General features: G+C 43.3%; 1 protein-coding gene and 1 long non-coding RNA gene across 9 annotated transcripts in view; one reads left to right on the forward strand and one right to left on the reverse strand.

Moving 5' to 3' along the window:
- Positions 1-439: 439 nt before the first annotated feature.
- On the reverse strand, positions 440-2,390 carry LOC118970113 (uncharacterized). The gene is made up of 2 exons (XR_005057914.2): positions 2,132-2,390; positions 440-1,707 (listed from the first exon to the last, which is right to left on the reverse strand). It is a non-coding gene; the product is annotated as an uncharacterized lncRNA (long non-coding RNA).
- Positions 2,390-23,785, forward strand: part of LOC108384816 (platelet-activating factor acetylhydrolase) — a 38,738-nt gene continuing 17,342 nt past the window's right edge. For 2 of the 8 annotated variants that reach the window (XM_037005777.2, XM_037005824.2), the window contains exons 1-2: positions 2,390-2,722; positions 21,895-22,037. In XM_037005777.2, the coding sequence (XP_036861672.2) occupies positions 21,929-22,037 (109 nt within the window). In that variant the 5' untranslated portion in view covers positions 2,390-2,722; positions 21,895-21,928. Of the gene's footprint in view, positions 2,723-3,103; positions 3,125-5,015; positions 5,134-7,649; positions 7,671-21,894; positions 22,038-23,785 lie in introns of those variants that run through there. The other 6 variants (XM_037005788.2, XM_037005797.2, XM_037005821.2 and 3 more) reach the window with 6 other exon arrangements.

Below are 23,785 nucleotides of genomic sequence, written 5' to 3' on the forward strand. Positions count from 1 at the left end.
GACAACATACTGTTAGTTACAAAACAAAACTACCAAGTGGGAGAATATAACTGCAAATCATATATCCAATAGGGGTTAACATCCACAGTATATAAAGAACTCATACAACTCAATATCAAAAAAACAAGCAATCTGATTTTAAAATGGATAGAGGAACTGAATACACATTTTTCCAAAGAAGACATGCAGATGGCCAACAGGCTCATGAAAAGCTGTTCAAAATCACTAACCATTAAAGAAATGTAAATCAAAACTATGAGATATCATTTCACATGTGTCAGAATGACTATCATTATAGACAAGAAACAATAAGTGTTGGTGAGGATGTGGAGAAAAGGGAACCCTTGTGCACTGTTCATGGGAATTTAAAATAGTGCAGCCAGTATGGAAAACAGTATGGAGGTTCTTCGAACAAAGTAAAAATAGAAATACCATATAATCCAGCAATTCCACTTTTGGGTATTTATTCAAAGAAAATGAAAACATTGATTCAAAAACATACATGTACCTCTATGTTCATTGCAGCATTACTTATAATAACCAAGATATGGAAGCCACCTAGGTGTCCACCAGTAGATGACTGGATAAAGAGGATTTAATACATATATACAAGAATACTACTCAGCCACAGAAGAATGAAATCCTGCCATTGGTGACAACATGGAAGGACCTAAAGGGATTATAATTAGTGAAATAAGACAGATAAGTCAGACAAATGCCATATGATTTCACTTACATGTGGAATCTAAAAAATAAAACAAATGAACAAACAACACAAAACAGAAACAGATTCATAGATAACAGAGAACAAACTAATAGTTGCCAGAGGAGAGGGAGGTATGGGGATTAAATAGGTAAAAGAGATTAATTAAGAGGTACAATCTTACAGCAATAAAATAAGTAAGACACGGGGATGTAATGTACAGCATAAGGAATACATTCTGTAGTATAGTAATAACTTTCTATAGTGACAGGTGGTAACTAGACTTATTTTAGTAACCATTTCTTAATGTTTATACATATCAAGTCACTATGTTGTATACCTGAAACTAATATAATATTGTATTGCAGTCATTCTTCAGTTAAAAATAATCAATAGAGGCAAAAAACAGAAATTTATCAGAAAAGAACAAGAGTTTGAGGTTGTGGAGATTTCTCATTGGCAGAAAAGTAATGGCTAGTTAGTGCACTGTTGCTGGGGCAAAGAGAGATCTTCCTTCTTTTTCTTAAAAGCAGGAGATGAAAGTCCTATTTGAAAAAATATCCCCCCTTGTCAAGATAATTATTTTCTTCCTTCTTTCTGCTGGTCGTGTAAGCTGCAAGGAGTGGTACCTGACTGCCCCTTCATGGCTCTCTCACTCCATTTTAGAAAACATTTCCTTTATTTATTTTCATAGGTTTTAATGTCAAAGGGAGAAGGTCCTTAGAGATCTCTTGGGTGCAGCATAATGTGCACTTTAAGATTAATATTCTGGAGCAACTTGTTTCACAGAAGGTTAGCCCAGAAAGAAGAGGGAAGTGTCAGTAGGCTGAAGGAGTTTTATTTAATTTTTCACCTATTGTTAGATTTAGATAAACCACTGCTTCTTTAAGGTACTAACATTAGATAACAATGTAAATGTTTCCACTGTGAGGGCTCAGTCTTAAGCATTCCATTTGCGTTTGCATCTCATTCTCTGACGAATTTCCATTTTACTGACGAGGAACCTGAGAAGCAGAAAGGATAAGGAATTTATCTAAAGTTTTGCCACTAATAGTGTGAGAAACAAGTATATAACCCATGCCTCCTTACTACAGAGTCCTCGGAATAAAAAGAAAATCTTTTTCACCTACAGTTCTGTCACCTCGCCACAAAATAAAAATCACTAGTCAAAAAAAATCCTTTAATAACACTGTACATCAATTTCAAACTATTTTCCCCGAGTCTCTAACCGAAGCTTTAAATGAATGTTTTTATTAGACATGGACTGAGGAGAAAGCACTGGAAAATGTAGGAGGAAATTTCAGGTAGGCCCCCCAAACGGTGTTAAACTGGGCTATGCAATGGCCCCTTCTTACACCGTTTCCCCCCAAGTCATAAACGCTCTTCCTGACCGCCTGGTGTTGTATTTCACCCAGAAATGAAACTAACCCGCCGGCAGGCCTTCCATTCCGGAGTACAGTGCGCGTAATTCCCGAGTTGGCATCCAACCCCCAGTGTACCGACCGCGGAGCGCGCCGAGCGGTTCAGATGACCCCTGGAAACTGGGCAACTGGGAATTCAGTGCAACCAGCACGGTTGGCTTGATGTGGGTGAAGAAATCAGGGGGCACATCTGATCAGAATCGAGTCTGAGAGGCACGATCTGGGGGGCACAGCGCCCGCCCTAGGTGTGTCCGGGTCGGTCCCGGAACTGGTTAACGAACCCCGATTCCCGGGAAGTGCAGGCAGCGCCGGAGCTCGCTCGCAGGCCGGGGCCGCTGCCTGGGGGCGGCTGGTGGCCGCACGCTCCACCCCGGTCCCTCCTCCCGCTGCGCCGGGGGAGGGTCGGGTCGGGGCGAAGGCCCGCGCGGGGCGGACGGAGGACCACGCCCGCGCGCAGCTCGCCCTCCCGCCGCCCCCGGCGCCGCCGCGCAGGACAGAGCTCTGCGGTGCGGTCAGGGAGCAGCAGCTGGGGTTGGCGCGCTCGCGTTCCCGTGAGCAGCTCGCCGCAGCGCCCAGGTGAGGTCGCCGCAGCGCCCAGGTGAGGAGGGGCCCCGGGGAGAGGCGGGGGCCCGGGGAGGGGTGCGGGGCGAGTCCGGCCAGCGCCGGTCGGCGCCGCCCCGGAGGCGGGGATGCAGGAGCCGAGCTCCGTGGGGCGGTGCGGTAGCTGCAAGCACAGGGCCTCCTGGCCCGAGCTGCGCTCGCCGTCCGTGCAACCCTAGAATCTTCGCCCGGAGGGTGAGCGCATTCGAACTCAGTCCTTGCAAGTCTTTTCCCGAGCAAGCAGCCCTACAAAACCGGCGCTAGGAGGGAATCAGGCCGGGCGCGCTGGAAACACTGGGTGTTTTCTATCTACACGACTCCCTCTGGGGCAAAACAAACGAACACATGCCTCCCTTTGGGGAGCATTGTTTCTTCTGGAGCCCAGTCCTGAGTAGCTGTGGTATGTCCAAGATTATCAAAACAAGGCACTGCCTCCTCTGCTCTGCTGTCTCCCCCATCCTGTGGCAACCCCCCCGCCTGCCAGCTAAGATCGGGGATGCTCCGCGCTGAGTCATTGGGCAGGCTTGCTTTGTGTGTGTATGTGTGCATGTGTGGATGGATGGATGGATAGATTTAAACTGAAGTATAGTTGAAATACAATATTATATTGGTTTCAATTATTCAACACAGTGATTTGACAGTTACCTACATTATTAAACTCTCACCCCAACTAGTGCAGTTAGGATCTGTGAACATAGATGTTACAGAACTATTGACTATGTTCTCTATGCTGTACTCTCATCCCTGTGGCTAATTTACATTACGATTGAGATTTTGTGCCTCTTTTTCCCCTTCACTTATTTCACCATCCAACCCCTTCCCAGTGGTAACCACCAGTCACTTCTCAGTGACTATGAGTCTGTTTCTGTTTTGTTCGTTTTGTTTTGCTTTTATAGATTCCACAAATAAGTGAAATCATATGGTATTTATCTTTCTCCACCTGGTTTATTTCACTCAACATAATACCCTTTAGGTCCATCCATGTTGTTGCAAATAGCAGGATTTCTTTAAGGCTTTTAAAAAGTCAAACAAAACTAGAAGAGAATATTCTCTTCCCCACCATCCTCTGGATCCTCTAGTAGAAGCTGCTGTCTCCAAAAACAAAAAAGTCAGGCTTTCATTCAAGCCTGCGGTTCTTGGATGGCTGCAGAGGTGATGGAAACAGAAGGAAGGAGAGGTAGGTGTGTGGAAGCTTGTCGCTTTGCAGGACACATGAGTTCAGGTTTGGGAGGGATTTATGTTAACAAATCAGTCTTGCACAAATTAACTTTGGCCAAAATCAGAATGTTGAGCTGGGAGACTGGTATATGCTAAGAGCTAGAAAATGTATCACTTTAAGTGCTGGCAATCCCAAAATGCTGCGGACCAAATCTTAGGCTAACGTTGAACTCAGGGATCAGCGCGTAAAGTATCGGCCTGATCCATAAGAAGGAGATGGCCTTCTGGCCACTACGAGGCACTGGGGGGCTGCCAGCACCTGGACTGTGAGTTGCCAGCACCAGGGCAGATTTTCTCACAGGGAGTTTGGGTGGCCCTACAAAAGCTGGTGAGATCACCCACCAGCTTGGCATTTTCCAGCCTGCTGCTTCCACGCATTGTACGTGGGCACTGAGGGGTCTCTCCCTTCCCCAGACATTTGTTCAGGAGTTGCCACTGTAGACAGCCTGATGATGCTCTTCAATGAACTGGGCCCTTTGTATTCAAGGCTGACACCATAGTCTGTCATCACAGACTGTCACCAAAGCTGTCACTGTCTGCAGAACCACTGAGAGTGAAGGAGTAGCAGTTGGAACAGATAATAATCTGGTTCAGCCACTTGTTTTACAGTTGAGAAATCCCTTCTGAGCTATGAAGGGCTTGCCCAACACCCCAGAGTGTTTCTGAGAACAGCCCTGTGCAGCTGGTTCCTTATTTCCTCTCCATTGCATGTCTGCGCCATTTGCACATTCCCTCCCTCAGGTTTGTGGACAAACACGACTTTCTTCTTTGAAGCTCTCAGCAAAGAGTATTGAGAAAAGTGCCAAGTTACTTGAAGAACTGGAGTGGGGCCCCTGGGGATATCAGCAGGCATTTCGGCATCATGTCCCTTCCCTGACACCCCCAGAAAATGGCTGTTTCCTGGAAGGGAAGGTGATCATTATCTTAAGCCTGATTTTTTTCAAGACCTATGATAATCAGCCCAATGGACCTCTTCAGACATTGAGAAATTTCCATAAGAGGGAAGTATTGAAGAGCTAGTATTGAGTGAAGAGAAACTGAAGGGGAACATTTTGCTCTAAAATCATATTGTTCCAGAATTCTGAGGAAGCTTCATTGTTTGAAGCAATGGGCACTGGGTTCTTACTACCTTTCCTGATGAAGCCAGGCACCTGTTATGTGCCTTCACTGTCACTTTGCTCCATTTTTCAGGTATGATTCATAACACACTACTAGAACAGTCTAATATATATAATATTGTAGCTTTTAAAAATAAAATTAGCAGTTGAGAAGAAAGAAAAAGTCTACCCTAAGAATAGCTACTGATTGAATTAAGCAGGGCTAGTGGATTCCTAGGATAAGCTTTGTTTATTCCTTCGTTGACTTCAAGAAACATGGCACAAAGCATAGAGCAGTAAGATACGGTCTCTGTTCTCGTGGAGGTCACATTCTAGAATTGAGGATGAGCAAGGTAAAATCAGATTGTACTAGATATTTTGAAGAAAAGTGATCAGAGTGTGGTGATTGTGTGTGAGTGTGTGTGTGTGTGTGTGTGTGTGTGTGTGTGTGATGGACAGGTGGGAGGGGCGCAGCTTCTTGGATGGGTTCTGAGAAGAGACTTTCCTGAGAGATGGCCTTGAGAGGAGGCCGCAGCAGAGGGAAGACAGTTCTGGAAAGAACTGCAAGCACAGGATGCTGGGAACAAGCTCAGTGTGTTCCAGGCATATTTGGAAGGAAGTGTGGCTGGAGTGAGGTAAGGGAGTAGAAAAACCCAGGAGTAAGGTTGAAGGGCAGAGGCCAGGTCATGCAGAGCCTCAGAGGCCGAGGTTAGCAGTCTGGACTTTATTTTAAGAGCAGTGAGAAGCTATAAGTCGTGACATGATAGATTTATATTTTTCCAGAGTTAGTCTGGGTGCTATGTGGAGAATGGATAGGAGAGGTAAAGAGACTAGCTTCAGGTTTATGATGGTGACCTAGCGGGGGGAGGGTTTAGCAGTAGGTGGGTTGAAGCTATTTTGGGAGGCAAAGTGGTAATTTACTTAATGTTTCTCTCTCACATTTCCCATCTCCATAATGGGGATGACAGTGCTATCTCTAGCCCACTTATAAGACAAACTAGTGAATGTGCTCTTAGAGGTAACGTCACTGCATTCTGTTTTATTTTGCCAATAAAATAGAATGTACTGAAATTAATGCTAAAATCATAGCTGGCTTAACTTTTGAAAGTTGAATGTGAGCAGGTAAAATTCAAAATAGAATACGTGAAGCTGGGAACTGGAAAAAAAAACATAACAAAAATTGAGCAGTGTATCTCTGTCCTAGAAATGGCACAGATATCTGTGAGAGAAGAGATCTGCTGATAATTGAAAATCTATACATGACAGCAGAATTTCTGGAGAGGGCTGTGAACCAGAGTTGAATAGGATTATTTCCCTTAGTGAAGCATTCTCTCTCAGAGAAAAGAAGCTCTTGAACTCTTACTAGGTGGTCACTGACTGAAGTTTAGGTGGCCAGGGAAGCATTTCGAAACTGTTTACCAGCTAGGGTAGGGATGACCTTCTCAGTGACAGGACGGCTAACTGACACCATGAGGCAACCCTGCTTCTCTTTTCTGCCTCATTTTGACATGAGTGAGGAGATGCATCTGTTTAGAGCACAATGCAGGCTCTTCCTCATTTATGTCACGAGCAGGGGAAAAGCCAGGTCCCAGTGACGTAATGGTCCTTGGTGATCTTCACTTGCCAGACCCTGTTCATTATTTATATTGGTCAGAGTGTCTGAATTTCAGCTTGAAGTGGCTGGTCTGGTGATTCAAACTGAAGACAAAATGTCGCAGTCCTTCTGGGATCTGTCTGGTGTCTCTCTTGCTCTACTTACTGTCCTAGTCCCTTAGGGTTGGGGGTGATTGGGCATCTTTAAGGGGGAGGTTAAAGTTTCTTCTGGAGGTCACTAATCTGTTCTGTTTGACTTATATAATGTTTGAAATGTTGAATTAGCTGCTAGTCTTTAAAAAAATCAGTAGATTTTATGTACAAATATGGTTTTCCAGCCCTTCTTGAAAAAAAAAAAAAAAGATGTAGTAACATAGCTCTCTTTCCTGCATGGCAGCAGTTGGCCGGTATAGAGTGTTGACTCGCTCTCAGACGGTCCCGGTTGCCACAGTCCCCACCATTGCCTTTGCGATTACACAGGTCCTGTTTCACTCATTTGAGTTACCTGGTTGGCCCTTACAGAGTCTGATCTTCAACGTCAGGTGAAGGTCCAGCCTGTCTTTCCCTCTTTCACCCTCATCACATGCAGGACTCTCTTCCCCAGTATTCTTGCTGGCAGTTCCCAGATCTGTGCTTTAACTGCTCCTCTGATAGAGAGCATATGCTAATTGTTGAACCGCTCCTGCTAGGTCCACAGAGAACATGTCCCATCCTTTCCATAGAAGTGTAACTGTCATGTGCCATCTGGGTTTTCCCCAGAGCAGACATCCCTGGTTCCTTTAACAGCTCCTCATGTGACTTGTCGCCTTTGTCCCCCATCAGTCTGGCCATTGTTGGAATAAACTTTTGTTTGTGAAAGTCCTTAAAGCCCCACCAGTTCAGTAGGATGTGGTTTAACTGGTGTGGAATGTACCAGAATGCTTCCAGTAGGGCAGCAACCCGCCCAGTGATCTTAGATGACTTTCAGCATTTGTAACCTTGGAGTTGTTAGGCCACTCAACACCCAACTGGATGCAGAAGAGTTCCCACATTCAAAATGTGAGTAAAGTCAATTTTATTTTACTGGCAGCTGGTAAGTACTTGTACTTATAGATGGCAATGGCTGTTTATTAAATTACTTCCACAATAGGCGACTGCTTCTTATTTTGCTTTTTCACCCTATCTTTTCTTTTTTTTTTTTTCTCCCTTCTCTAGAGCCTAGGTTCTAGAACCTTTTCAGCCAGGCCTCCCACCACTGTTCTCTCTGTTTGAGTCTCCAGGGGTGTGTGTGTGGTGGGGCTTTTAGACAATATCTCTCCAGCATTTCCCTGAAGAAAAAGGAAGCACTTAAAATATCTTTGGAATGTTGAAAGGCTTTTCTGGTGCTTTAGAACATTGTGTCTGCACCCCACCCTGCTCCATAAGGGCAGTCATACAGGGTGCCCAACTCTCTTTTCTCTTAGGTTGTGAAATGATTACATAAGAGTTGTATCTGCTGAGCCCAAGATAAGAGGCTTTAGACACTCATGCAGAAGGCACTTGAATGTTATACATCTGAGATAATGTCCAGATTAAGCTTTGATTCCATTAGTTAATATGGTAGGAAAAAAAAATTAGTAGATTAGGTATTATCTTTTCTCTTTCCTAGTTTTTTTTTGGTATCATTAAGCTGCAATTACACGAGGAACATTATGTTTACTAGACTCCCCCCATCACTAAGCCCCCCCAATTATAGTCACTGTCCATCAGCGTAGTAAGATGCTGTAGAATCACTACTTGTCTTCTCTGTGTTGTACAGCCCTCTCCTTGCCCCCCCCACATTATACATGCTAATCATAATGCCCCCTTTCTTTCCCCCCACTTATCCCTCCCTTCCTACCCATCCTCCCTAGTCCCTTTCCCTTTGGTCACTGTTAGTCCATTCTTGGGTTCTGTGAGTCTGCTGCTGTTCTTTCCTAGTTTTGGTATTAGCAAGTATGAAGCAGGAAATTTTTGCTGATGCTTACAGAAGGCATCACGTACCTTAGATAAAGATGGAATCTCAGAGTCCACCACAATCCAAGCACCCATCCTGTTTTCAGCAGCCCCGGCAGGGGACCAGTTAGCAGTGTTTGACCTTTTCAAGAACAAGAACTCTCTAAATTGGCTTACCTGGTCTGGAATACCAGTTTCCAGTTATAGGCACATTCCCTACCAGTTAAACCACATTCCGTACTCTCTCTAAACATCTTCCTTGCATTGACCAAGTATCTGCCCCCCTATAGCCTGTTTCAGAATGAAATAAGTTTTTCTTCCTTACTAATAAGGATATGGCTTGCCCAGCATCCGTTTAGACCAGGGTTCCTCAGTCTCAGGATTACTGACATTTGGGGCAGGCCTTCTATGCTGGGGGCGGGTGGCTGTCCTATGCACTGTATGATGTTAACAACATTCCTGGCTTGTACCCACCAGATGCCTGTAGCGGTCCCCTGTCCCTTGCGACAACTAAAGGTGTCTCAGACATTGCCAAATATCTTCTTGCCCCAGTTGAAAATCATTGCTGAAAGATCATGTGCTAGTGCATTTAGCCTGTTTCAGAATGAAGAAAATATTGTTCCCTTATCGAACAAAGGTATAGTGGCTTTAAAACTATTACCCATAGAAAAATATATGAGGTCACTTATATATATCTAAGTAGGACCAGCAGTTCTCACTAGTTCCTGAGCAGGGGACAGAATGGTATTAAGTTACAGAGAATTTGGACTTTCAGAGTTATACCCTCCCATAATTTTTGAACTTTTAAACAATGAATATGTGTGTGTGTGTGTATATATATGTGACACTAATGTAAAATAACAAAAGACACTGCAATAAAAGTAATAAGTTGCTTGGAAATCAGGGCTGGAAGATTGACAATCTCCTGCCTTCTCTTTTTGTAAAATATCCAAAGCAGATTTTATCTTCTCCAAATATTCAGTTTGGTATTGGGTCAAATTTGAGATATTTAAACCACTCGCTCTGACCACAGTTGAAAGTAAACTGACCCTTTTGCTCTCTGGTCTCATTCTATAATTTTAGATGCTCTGTATTAGTTTTCTACTGCTATTGTGACAATTTATCAAATATCTATTGGCTTAAAATAACAAATTTATTATTTATTACCTTAGAGTTTTGTGGTCAGAAGTCTAACCCAGCCTCACTGAGATAAAATCAAGGTGTCTTTAAGTTTGCACTCCTTTCTGGAGGGTCCAGGCGAAAATCTGTCTCCTTACCTTCTCCAGCTTGTACAGGCCACTCATATTGCTAGGCCCATGGTCCCCTTCCTCAGGCTTCAAAGCCTGGCCTGGTGGGTTGGGGTCTTCTCAATCTCATCATCTGTGTTCGTTTTCTGCCCCCCTCTGCCACTTTCAGATCTTTGTGACTGCATTGGGCCCACCTGGATAATCTCCCCATTTTAAAATCCACCAATTAGCAACCTTAATTCCGTCTTCAACCATCAATTCCCCTTTACCAGGTAACAACATATCACAGGTTTTGGGGATTAGGATGTGCATACTCTTTGTGGGGGACAGGGGACTGTCATTGTTTTGCCTGCCATATTCCCCCATTCCAGAAATTCATCAGAAAGAATTTGACAAAGAGAGTACGGGTACTTGTGAAAAAGCAGTTTCTTTTTCTTTACCAAGAACAGAAAAAAAAGTTAAGGCACATTCCCTAATCTCTTGGCGGCACTGGGTTTTACTTAGGCTTATTCATCTGCTTTTGACAGAAATTCTGGACTTGAGGGCTCACATTTTACCTTTTGCTTTGGCTTGTCGTTTGATTCAAAAAGGGAAATGACGCCTGATGAGACTCTACCATCAGTAGAGTAATCGACGTAATAGACGGGGGGAAACGGGGTTCACAGAGGTCATGGTGTCACATGGCGACCTCAGCTGAGAACTCAGGAGCAAGAAGGAAGTCAGGGTTTCGGGGGCAGACATGCAATCCATAGAAGAAAGGCAAAAAGGTCATAGCAACTTTTAAATGGATTTAAATAGAATGTGCTCTCTGAACTTCCCCTGGAAGTTCTTGCTCGGCCAGAATGATATGTTCTGTAGCAGCAGTCAAGGAGCCAAAATGGAAGAAAACGAATTTCAGGTTTTACTATTTTTAAAAATATTGACTTCTAAAATACTGAAAAAGATCAAAGTAAAATGAAGGATAAAAAATTACCTTGAGTTTCTAGCTTTATAAACTCTCCACATAAGAAAAACTTTGTAAATATTTATTTCTTTTTATTTGTTTTCCTTCTTCTTGCTCGTCTCTTCCTCCCCATTCCGACCCTTCTCCTTTTTTTTCTTTTCTGTATCTAGGATCATGGATGATTCTCTATATAACATCTTATTTAATATTAAACATAACAATGTTTAATGTTCATGGTCATACAATCTCATCGTAAATAGCCTTTAACATTATTTATTAGTAGTAAGGCAATACATTTTATTTTTTAAAACAAAAAGTATGGCAAAAACACCCATAATTCTATCATTTTTATTAATAGCCTTTTTAGTGTGATTTTTTTTACGTGGTAATTTTACAATCTTTTTTCAATAAAATTGCATTGTGAATAGTGCCCTAAGACATAATGAATGTCATTTCCCTTTTTGAATCAAACGACAAGCCAAAGCAAAGGGTAATGTCCTAAGACATGGTTTTGTAAATACCATGTTAAAAACGGAATGAAATCCCATTGATGATATTCCTTTGCTGTTGTACATCTGTAGGGTTTCTGTATGTGCACGTGTGGTGGTTCATATAAACAGAGCTGGAGTAAACATCGTTGTGCATTACTCTTTTAGAGTTTTTCTTCCCCGTTGGCAAGATTTTTGTGTGTACTGATGTCAGAAATGTATCAAAAAAGGTCAAAGGATATAGACTTGTCAAAGATTTGTCAAATTACCTTCCAAAATCAGGGTAACTATTTATACCCCCTCTACTTTGTTTTGGTAAATTTTGCAGTGTTACAGAATAGGAAAGTCCTGTGTTCCCTGGCTTTTTGCTCACCAGTTATTGCTCTGTTCGGGCAGTTACGTCTTTCTCAGTGACAGTTTTGCATTGGCTGGTAGGCGTAGTCATGACTTCTCTTGCATTATAATTATGAAGACTGCTATATCACAGGTTTTAATGTTGTCCTCTGGGATCTTCCAGCACTAAGAGAAAAGTTCAAAGTTAATATTAGACTTTCCAAGGGTCCTAGTTTTCAAATGTAAATGCATTTGAAATCTCCTCGTTGAGAAAAAGCCACTCTTCTCTGGAAAGAGAACTTTGTGAGCTAAAAGATTCTTAGGAATCACTCCTCTGTGTTATCAAGGAGAAGCCTCCTCGATAATGCTCTCAGACATCTCCATAACCATCAGAAAATTGAAGATGCCAGGGTCCAAGAAACCCAGGGACTTGTGGCTGATTATAATAGTTCTTTGCTCAGAAAATCAAGAAGTGCTGTTTTCATTGCAGTGTCATGGGAAATGTTTGGTCATATTTATCTAAAATGTATCATACTTTCGTAGAGGAGTCAATCATAGTGAAATGATAATAAAATCACATAAAACAGCCTACCTAAGAAATAAAGCTAGAGAAATAGATAAAAAACTAGAGGAATGTATTGGTAAGAAACCTCCAGGTGCATAGAACCTTGAGAAGTTTTAAAAGATGAAAGGTATTGGACGTTTTTCAGGAGCAGCTTCAATCTATCTGGGGAAAGAAAATGGATAAGAGAAGATTTTAAATGTTAACAAGTGACACATGAATTAAATGCAAAGTAACAGTGTAAAGTGTGCACGGTTATAGGTCCTGAGGAGGCACTGGGGGAGGCTGACTTTGCCCTCAAGGAGATCACCAACCTCTTGACTCGGGAGGAATGAGGCTGGAGCCTGGGAATGAGAACTGCTTATGGAGAGGAGGGGGTGAGTTTGGGTCTGGAATTGAGTGGAAGGCAAAGAGAAGAGCTCCCAGAGAAAGAGTAATCCTGCTGTTCTCTGTTTTCCTCGGAGAAGAATGTTTCCAGATCTTCAGTTGTGGGGAATAGGAGGGCAGTGTAAGGAGAGTATTTTCTGATCAATTTAAAGACAGAGGCTTTAACCTAATGGCTAGAGATGAGCTAAGGCGTGAAGAAGGGGTTGCTGTGAATCACTAGCCTGCAAGTACGGTGGAACTGCAGCCCGTGGACACAGCTGTGTTCAGTGAACAGGGGGAAGCTCCAGACTCCTGAACTTGACATCCGCTGTGGTCCCCCAAACACACATGCACACACATGCTCACGTCCTGGACTCAGGGCACTCAGACACCATGCTGCAGTGCCGAAGTCAGTCCTGTGTTAATCAGCAGAGGTTCGTTGCACATCTGCTAGGCAGAAGGCTTTGCTGCTCGGTGCGGTGGGAATACCACTCCCTGGGGAACAAAGTCCACACTCCAATGTACTGCTTGCAAGGGTCCCTGTGTTCTGGCCTCTGCTCTTGTCTCGAACCTCCTAACATCTCCCACCACCTTCCTGATGCCCAGGCTGCATTCAGTTGTAGTTTCCTCTGTGTGAAATGCTTTCCTTCTTCTCCCCATCAGCCCCAGTCAGTGAGCTAATGCTCTTCCTCTTTCTCGTCAGCTCCAGTACAATCTCTTCCTGGGGCCTTCCCGTACCTTCCAGCATCACCCACCCCCGGAACTGACCATTCTCCTTTGTGCCTGCACTGAACACACTTCTACCAAAACATCTCAAACTCCAACTTGAGTTTAAAAAAAAACACCCTCTCTCCATGCCTCCTCAGCACTTAGCCAAAGTAGAATTAAGATCTTTAGAAGCTGCAAGTGCTGCAAATACTATAGTGTCCTCATCCTCTACATGTAATTCAAGATCAAGACAATGCTAGGCCAAAAAGCATAAAACTCAGGTATGTATCAATTCATTTCCAGATTTTTCTGATTAAAATATTCCAAATAAATTCATCCAGACAAACATCTTTCCATGGCATCGGAGCCCTGGCTGCATCATTTGCCTTCATGAGGGTCAGTGTGCTTACAGTAGAAGCCAGCCGGACATTTAGCGCTTGACACTTGGCACATGGATGTGCTTAGTAAATGTTTGAATGGACAGGTGGGTCAGTAGGTGATCTGGTGTATAGGTTGTTGTGGTACAATACATTGTGGAAAAAGCAAGCACCTAAGAGAGGAATGAGATGTGGGCACTGCAGGGAGGAGCAGGTGCTTCTGCCTGGGGAGACTAACAAGGGCCTCATCATGGAAGATCTCCAGCTAGAGAACTGGAGAATAACACAAAAGGCAAGTGCAGTGATGCACACATATCACAAGTTGAATACACGAATGAAGAATTCACATATCTTTGTAAACTTAACAGACCAACCCTGTGTCTACTGTCAAATGGACCTACCGCTTGGCGAGAGGGCTCATGGTTACAGTTATCTTAAACGTGGATGGTTTTCAACACTGTTCTCATTCTGAGTGCATCTTTTTTCACATCTCTAAGTAAAGTAGACTCCTGCCTATTCCCACTTGCTCTTTATGTAGCCCAGTGGCTCTCATCTGGGGGCAATTTTACTCACCGGGGACACATGGCAATGTCAGGAGATGTTTTTGTCACAACTGAGCAGGGGTGGGGGTGGGAGTGGGAGTGGGTGCAACTGCTACTGGCATCTGGTGAGTAGAGACCAGAGATGCTGCTACACAAACTGTAATGGACAGGACAGCTTGCACAACAAATGATTACCTGCCCAAAATGTCAGTGGTACAGAGGATGGGAAACTGGATGGAATCCAAACCTCAACTACTGACGCCACCTTGGCAAGTCAGCAGGATGGAAGTGCCAACTTCCAGAGCACTGGCTCTTCCCTTTCTTGGAATGTCATCTCTAGAGTCTGATATACTTTGCTCCCAATGGAGCTAAGCTGGTTCCTGGTGAAAATGGGAAAGGAACATTCACCGAGAGTTGGTGTGTTGGGCTCTGTGCTACACTTTCCCCCACCTTAAAAGCCTAGTACAAACCCTGGCCCAGGGGTGCATATTTGAAACTGTAATAACCACAAAACCTGAGTTTTTCAGGAATGACGCCCACCCCAAACTTTCAAACTGAAATGAAGTCTACCTCTCTCCAGGATGATTGCTCCAAAGCAAAGCCTCAAGCCCAATATTGCCTCTGAATTGAACCTAAAATCTCTAAGGGTCCAGCTTCTTCCTGACAAGAAGCCACTTATTTAGATTCGGTTGCCCAAGGAGAAAGCTAAGGGTTTCTCTTTTTTTCTTTTTTTCCTTCTCAAGTAATATGTTTTCATTGTTGACAAATATGAAAAGCACATGTTGAAAAAAGAGAACTGAAACCATCTGTAATCCTACCACTTAAATATAACCAGATAACATCCTGACTTTATATTCATTTAGACTAGTTTTCTATTTGTATAGAAATGTATATATTTAAAAAAACACAAGGGCATATATACTGACAGTTTTTTCTCATATAGCCCCGAGAATTGAACTTCTTGATTAAGCCTCTGAAACCCATCAGTCATATGAGTCAGCCAGCCAATCTTTCAAAGCCTGCGGGCTTTTAACCATAAATGGAAGTTGTAACACCTGCCTAATGAGACAGTGCTGGCACATAGTACGTGCCCCATAAAAGATAATTATTTATGCCTCATCTCACCTTTTTAAATGTCTTAACTAGTCCAGTAGTCAAGTTTGGATTCAGAAGGTCTGAGCTGTATGTATAGTCAAGATGCCTCTTTGCTTATCTTTGGGAGTTTCTGTTAATATTAAAGCAAAACCAAACTAAAATCAACCCGTGGAGATGTTGGAAAAACCAGCCTTGCAGTGTGTCCCCAGATACCTGTGATCGGTTAATCAGGAACCGGTTAACACTTCCAGGAGCACAGTTCATCAAATCTCCTTCCTGGCCGAGGAGTTCTCATTTGGGTTTTTAGAAAATGTAAAACATTTAAAAATGGGTATCAAAATCTTCTCTCTTTTTTTCTTCAGACTTTTGTCCAAACCCTGGTGGTTTAGTTTCAAAGGGTTTTCTTACCTGAAACTTCCTGTTTCACTGTTTAACCTCCTGAAAGAGGACTGGTTTGTGTTTCCCCAAATATAGAGAAGTGTTTATTTCAGAAAAGGAGAATCTTCCCATTTTTGTTTTCACATGAGGTGTCACTAAAAACAGAACTGTTTCCTCTGTAAGTATTGTTTATGACCTATCTGCCCGAAGCACAGTAGTGACATCCCCACCATACTCTGAGCAACTCCAGCTCCTAATTTATAGACTGTCTCTTTATTACAGTGCTGATGAGAGAGTGCAACCTCACACATTCTTGTCTGAAGCTGGGCAGCCAGAGGGTGCTTGGGTAGCGAGAGTGGGTTACCACCCACGGGATCTCGTTTGGAGGACATTAAGGGCCCTTTTTTTCCAAAGCAGTTCTTCCCAATGACATATGATTCTTTCCTTTAGAGTAAATGTTCAGGGGCTTTGATAAGATGCCTCCAAGGGACCTTAGTTAAAAGAAAGAGCTGTGATTTGGAAGCTGATGAGGAAAGGCCCATGGACACCCAGTACCTCTTAGCAGTTTTTCACTTAGGGAACTGTTACCTTGAGAAGCCTAGGAAGGAGCTGACGGTGTGGCTCATTTGATAAAGTTTTGACAGGCAGGCCATGGTGGTAGACCACAGGGGTGTCTCAGACATTACCAGGGCACTAGCAGCCTGCAAAGGGGAGGAAGGGCAGTGAACACAAAGTTCCCCAAGAAATGTAGAAGAAATGCTCATTATGGTACTTCAGGAAAAGCTAGAGCCCTTTATGCAACATGTAAGATCTATTCAGCAGAGCCGCCTATGGCCAAAGGGGGTGATGACCACAGAGTGATTTCAACCAGCAAAGAAGTCTTCCTGTTCCTCCCTCAAGGTCTTGATTGACACCTTAGCTTTGCTTTAGTTAACATTTACTGAGCAATTACTTCCTTTTGGGCAATGCAGGATGCTAGGAAAGCAAAATGAGTATGTTAATGTTTGCACTTAGCTCCATGCAAAAACATTGCTTTCCTTATATTTATCATTTAACCCTGAGTTAATATCACTATCATCCTTGGCTCCATTTTACAAGGGAGGGTATAAGGTACCAAAGGTTTCTGTAGTTGCAGAAGGTCACAGTACTAGTGTCAAGGTTGGGGTTCAGACCCATGCAGTGGGGCTGCAGGCAATAGAGCCCAGGCAGTCAAGGCATGCCAACGTCAGTGGAAATCACCTGAGAATGTGTTTCTGGCCCACCTGTTAACCCACGCCAAAAAGAAGACAGGATCCTCTATCCTTATTCAAGAAGCATTTACTAGTCTTTGCTCTATGACAGGCTCTTTATTAAGTGGTAATAATAAAAGACAAATGAAACCAATCTTTTCCCTGGAAGCTGCTGGACAAAGCAATTCTGTTAACAGAGTGTGGCGGCAGGGGGTGGAAAGTGCCCAAATAGAGGCATGCATGGATGCTGCCCAAGCCAATAGGAGGCAGCCTGTGGTGCGGCTATGGCCCCACGGTCTAACTGTACTCAGACAGGTGCGCCTCTGCCTTCTCCTTTGGTGCCCATGAGAAGCCAGGACCAGAGAAGGCCTCTTTTCCTGACTGCAGGGAAACTGTGCTGATGGTTGCCCACTGCTTCAGACACAGTGGTCTTGCCATCAGCTGAGGCCACTCTGGGCATGTCTTTCCATCCTACACAGCACACCAGCCAGAGGCAGGGGGGAAGGCAATGCATTTGGTGGCACTGGGAAGGTAGAGAGAGGAGAGGAACCCCATTTGGGTCCTTCTATCACTCAGTGCACTGGGGTAAAAGGAGAAAAGCCTGCCATCTGGTCCTGATACCCAGGGCTCACTGTGTGACCTCAGGCAGCTTGCAGAGCCTTCCTGTGATGTGCCTCTTCATTCCCCAAAATGAAAAATGAAGGTGCGAAAATTTTCTTCTCTGCTCTATCCACTAGACACTTATTCCTGCTACATTTGTGAGTAATTTTTTACCATATTTATTATGAATGTTTGAAAGCCTCTCTACCCACTGGAGATTCTGAAGACAAAAATCAAATCTACCTTAAAAGTCCCTTTATCCCAAACATAGTGATTGACACATAAGCATCATTAAAATTGAGTAAGCAAATACATGTATAAGTGAATGAATGCGTCAGCCATTCATCAGATAATTTAGAGGCTTATTACTTTGAGGTTGAGATCAGATAAAGCATATGACAGGGAGGTGAACACCGTCTAAACAAGTAGTATTCTCATTGTTCTGGTGCAGCGGCGTCCAAACACTACCTTCTTCAGTTGGCTGTGTCCAAATCCCCGGGGAGCTAAAATACAGATGCCTGGACCTACCTTCTGAAGACTGAGTCAGTAGGTCTGGGATGGGCCTCAGGAATTAGTATGTGCAAAGGTTCCCCAAGAGCCTTAGCAGCTTGCAGAGATCAGGCAGGGGATGCTAGCGTGCTGTTTCACCTGGCTTGAACTCTGCCTTGCTGCCCTGTGAGGACTGAAGGTGTGGCCCTGGCGCTGGTCTGGTAGGAAACACAGGGAGGTCAGAGCACCACGTTGCTGCTCAGCAGACTTGGGGAAGACCGGCAGTTGGCTGCCTCTGACTCGTCCTGAGGTTACCAATAGGGAAGATGTGATGAATGCCAAGGAGCTGCGGGCAAGCTCACCTTCTGTGGTGTGCAATGGTCCTAAAAATCGCTGTTGATCATCTTGTGTTTCACTTTGTCTTCCTTTTTTCTCATCTTTACCTCAAGTGATTTTTCCAAATGGGTTGAGTGACATTCCCCTCAATCAGTCATAGGCTGTAAATACCAGGGGTAGACTTTTCCAAAGCCGTGTGCACACATCCTTGTAAATACTTTCTGTGGATAATGTTGTTTGGTAAAACACCAAGTCGTGCAAGTGTAAGAGGGGTAATGGTAGAAGCCGGCGAGCACAGAGCCTGACTTTAGTTTAACTTCTTCTCTTGCTTATTTATAACTCAGTAGCTATTTCTCTGGATTCATACACACCACTCGGCATTTTCCAGGGTTTTAGCATGCTGCTCCAAATGCAAATTTGGGCAGGAACAATGAGACAGAGAACAATTTCTAACTCTTTATTAATTCATCTTCTCCAGCCAGGAAGTTACTGAACACATGAACATCATTAAAATAATTGTTCTGTTCATTAACTTTAGAAGATCATAGTTTTAGAGTGAATGGGAAGAAACTGATGCTACACAAATGTACTATGTTGTGGCTAAAAGCAGAGACTCTGACATCCTGGGTTCAAGGCCCGCTTCCGGCACTAGCTAGCTATGTGTTTAGGACAAGTTGATTAAACTCTATTTGCCTCCACTTCCTCCTCAATAGAACAGGTTGTTTTGGTGATGTTTGAATGAGACAACATGTGCTAGAAACTGTGAAATATGTTTGGCACGTAACAAGTTTTCAAAGGTTGGTGATATTATTACTCATTTAGTTAACAAATTTTTTTGGAGCAACCCCTAAGTACCTTTATAAAATAAAAAGACAAATTTATAGTGCTATGTTCTCATATGAAAAGGTATCTACCACACATCAAAAGTGTTACTTGAAATGTAAATGAATAGTATGAAGTTTTGTAAACAAATTTTAAAACTGTATATTCATATATATGTATATGTTTGTTTATATGTGTGTGTTTATACATGTCTGTATTGTGTACGTGTGCATATATTAAAACATAGAAATACACTTGGGGAAAATACCTTTTAACAAGTGGTTATCAGTGAAGAGACAACTCAGTGTTTTATTTACCTTATTCTGTCATGTTTGAATTTTTGAAATCATGTGTTAACTTTATAATACAATTTTTATGAATATAAAATAAAACCAACCAAAACACTACGCATATGTTTTGATGCAAAGAAAAAAGATGTCGAAAAAGGAATCACAGTTACTCTACAAGTAGTCCAAGAAGCTTAGTGCTCCAGTGACAATTTCCCCAGCTACCTATTTGGGTTTTCAGCTTATGTTTTCAGAGTTGACCTTGATACAGCCCTGTCTCCTCTGAAATCTTTCTCTTTGAATTCCTGTTGCCCTGAGAATTTGTACTGTATCATTTAAGAATTTTTAAATGTCCCTGTAATTTGCTTTCTTTCTGTATTATATGTGTTGGCTTTGTCTCTGGATCCCCACTGTAAGCTCTTTTAGAGCAGGGATTGTGTCCAGTTCTCTGGTACTTATCACAATTGTTGACATAGCAGAGGGTACATAGTATTTGCTTAGTAATTACCTGTGACTGAATGACTGCAGATTTGAACTTGGTTAGGATAGGCCATGCTGGGCAGCCATAATACATAACTTTACCTGGAAATTCCAGTGGCTGAACACAACAAAGGTTTGTTCCTGCTCATGAAAGGCCATATAAATTGGCAGGGGGTCTCCTCATTTTTCAGTGACTAGGGGTCCAGACTTTCTCTATCTTGAGATACCACATATAGCTAACTTCTAAGTTTGCTGCATAAGGGAAGGGAAGGGATGGAGAAGACACACTACTCTCATGTGTCCTAGATCACTTCCATTCAATTTCCATTTACCAGAAATCAGTCCCATGCCTCTAATCCAGCTGCAAGGGAGGCCAGGAATGTAGGGGGGCACACAGGTATTCAGGAGCTCTAATGCGCCACTGGTCCATGTTTATAGCCTCCTGTAGGAAAACTGTGCTGTCTAGTTAGTACCCACTGATACTAACTACACACGGTGGGACAGACACACACATGGGTCATTAAACTTGCTCCATTTGTGTCCATGACCATATGTGCTGGAAACTACTAGGATTCACAATTTGTTCCATTAGTTGTCATTTATTGAGTGCCTACTGTGTGCCAAGCACTATTCTAGGTCCTAGGAATACAGCAGGGGTTATAAAACAGTCAAAATTCCCTATGCTCACAGAACTGACTTCCTAGTGCAGCAAGATAGACTATTAACAGATAATGTCCAGAACATATTAGCTGGTGGTAGGTATTATGGAGAAAAAATTAAGTGGTGAGTGGGGGAGTAGGACATATGTTGGTGTGGAGAAGGGGGTTGGATTGTAATTTTAAATTGATCAGGGAAAGCCTCACTGAGAAGGTTGCATGGAAGCAAAAACCTGGGAATGAGGGAGCCAGTCAGCTGGGTAGCAGGGCAGAGGGCCTCCCTGGAAGAAAGGACATGTGTAGAGATCCCAAGGCAGGGTGGGGAGCACCTGGTAGGTTTGGTGAATGACAAGGATGCAAGTGTGGCTGCAGTGAGGGTGCACGCGGGGCTGGAGCAGAACTGCGAGTCAGGCGAGTGCAGCCTGTGTCAAACCTTCTAGGTTACTTTGGGATCTGTGCCTTTTGCTGTGTGTGATCTGAAGCCGTGTGGGGGTCTTGAGCAGAGGGGTGATATGATCACTCCCGCTGCCGTGTGGGGGATAGACTAGCAGTGCAAGGGCAAAAGCAGGGAGACCAGTGAGAGGTCATTGCCAAAATACAAGTGAGATGCTCATGACTTTGGACCATTTCCTTCACCCCAAAAAATTGGGTGGAGGAATTATAAAGGGGAAAGGCTATCCACAAATACAAGATAGTTTTTGCTAATAAGATGTTACCATAGAGCCCAATTTAAAAATCATCCGTTATTATCATGAGCCTGATACTGTGTTTATTGCACTACAAACATACATTCATGGATTCTACAAACATTTATTCAACACCAACGGCATGCCAGGCCCTCTCTTAGGCACTGGGGACAATAAGTAAGATCTGACCTCTGCCTTTGGGAAGTTTGCAGTGTAGTAGGGTGAGAGAGATCACCAAAAATATAACATCAACACCAATACAACCGCAGCTGCAGCAATATGATCATTTTATAGTTATTATGGAAGCATTAGCCAAAACATATTGGATATTTACTATGTACCTATGAATATCATTATGATTGTGATATATGATGTTACAATTATTGTATTTTATTGCTGTTCTTTATACCCAAACGAGGCCACTATAAAATTAGAGGATTAGTGGTCAGACACCTAACATAACTGCCCCAAAGAGTAATTTCTATGCTTTAAAATACTGTTACCAAGGATTTTGCCACCCTAGTGCTTATCAAAACCCAGCCCAGAAAATGCATGTTCCATTTCTTCCAACTGTCTTCTTCCCTTATAATATATAAAATCAGATACTCATACATTAACCTCACTGATTTTCAGCATATTTAAATGCTCTTAATGCATTTTTTAATTTTAATAATCTGTCTTGAAGAAGGTTAAACTGAAACCGCTGTGCAGCTTCCAAGATGCCGCCACCCAAACTGCATGCGCTTGTCTGCCTCTGCGGCTGCCTCACCCTGGTTCATCCTTTTGACTGGCAAGACCTCAGTCCTGTTGTCCATGCTAAATCCTCAGGTAAGAGGTATACTTGTTCACGGGCTTGAGCAACTGATCTGTTGCCAGGCACAGAGTGGCCCCAGGGAAGTCGCATGGGTGGACTTCTAACCACATGTTATAAGAAGATACTCACGGAGCCCCTCTGGTCTCCTGGGGCAGAGGAGACCCTAGCTTTCTCCTCATTCCAACGGAAACTGAGGATGTGCCTGTGCCTGTCTTCTTCAATCTCATGACTGTGGGACAGAACCAGGAAGAGGCATTTCCAGACAGACTGGAGGCTCAGCCTGCCATCTCTATGCTGAAGGTCCTCACTGCCGCCACCCCCCTCCCGTCTCCCTCACCCTAACGCACTCCCACCCGAGTGCAGGAACACAACTCCCCAGGAGTTCCCTCAGGGGCAACCTCAATACCTGCTCCCATGAAGGTGAAGGAAAGGCAGGTGTCATGCTCAACAGGTGCAGCCCGGGGTAGCAGGGATGAGTGACATGAGAAGGTGGCAATTTAAGGTCTTGGGGTCGGGGAGGAAACGATCTTCTCTATGTAATGCTGAGAAGACGCGAGGACAAGCAGGTGCCAAGGAGCTCCAGATGGGAATGGACACGCATCACTTGCTCTTCCTTCCCTTTGGTTGGGGGGAGGGAAGGAGAGGCAGGGAAGGGTTAGGCGAGCCCAGGAGGGGTGGCCGGAGTGGGACAGTCATCTCTAGACAGATGTACCTACCATCACTAAGGACCTTTCCTGCCAGGAGACTGGCTCTGAACCTTTGTGAATTTCTGCTAATCCCAGAATGTCACAGTGCATGAACGTCGCTATCCAGGTTCCACAGGTGAGCAGTGTAGGTGGCTTCTGAATGAAGTCATGCCATCTGTACCCACAGGCCTAGGCATTCTGGATCTAGTTGTTCAGGTTTGATGGGTGACTCTTTACTGTACCATTTACAAAAGATCTTTCATAACCCAGCACCTTACAGATAAGTTTTGTCCTACTTTGTAGTTGGGAAAATGAATACATCAGTAGGAGAGGGACTGTAGCTTATGTCTACATTTGCATAGGAAATGGCATAAGTCCTACAGGTACATTAATTCAATGTCAGGATAAGCCTCTGCTTAGCAGAGGCATCAGTGATACAGTGACTAAATCAAAGAGCTTATAGTCAAGTTCAAGGAGCTTGCAGCCTAGTTAAATTAATTTTCCCATTACCTTTTCCATGGATTGAAAACAGGTTACTTCTTACATGATGAGCAAATTATCACCTAGGAGACATTTATGACATGGACATTTTATCAATACAGGGTAGGTATTTCAAAACATGTTTTATATCCCCTTCTGTTTGAAAATCACTGGAAAGCTGTTACTGGACTAGCAGAAACTGGAGGTCAAGGACCTTGCTTCACTATTATTTGTATTTCCAGCATTGAGGCAAATGTCCCACTAATTCTAAATGTTCAAAAATGAATACATACATATTTTTGAATTATTGGAAATAATTTATTAAGTAAGACATTAAAATAATAGATGATTCTTTATATTGTTCTTACTAAATGAATATATGGGATGATTGGTTATGCAGGTAAGAGGTTTGTAAGTATGGGCTAGAGATAATCCTATTTGCTGGTAGAGGGCATAAGCCATGTAAGAGAATGTAATTTTCCTAGCATGCATACAATCCACCTCCAAACCTAGGAATAAATATCAGTAATACTTGACAAATGAAACACCACCAGAAACATATAATAAAATGAATAGTATACCATAGGTTCCAATGT

The sequence above is a fragment of the Manis javanica genome, chromosome 16 (assembly GCF_040802235.1).
Source record: "Manis javanica isolate MJ-LG chromosome 16, MJ_LKY, whole genome shotgun sequence".
Classification (NCBI taxonomy): Eukaryota; Metazoa; Chordata; class Mammalia; order Pholidota; family Manidae; genus Manis; species Manis javanica.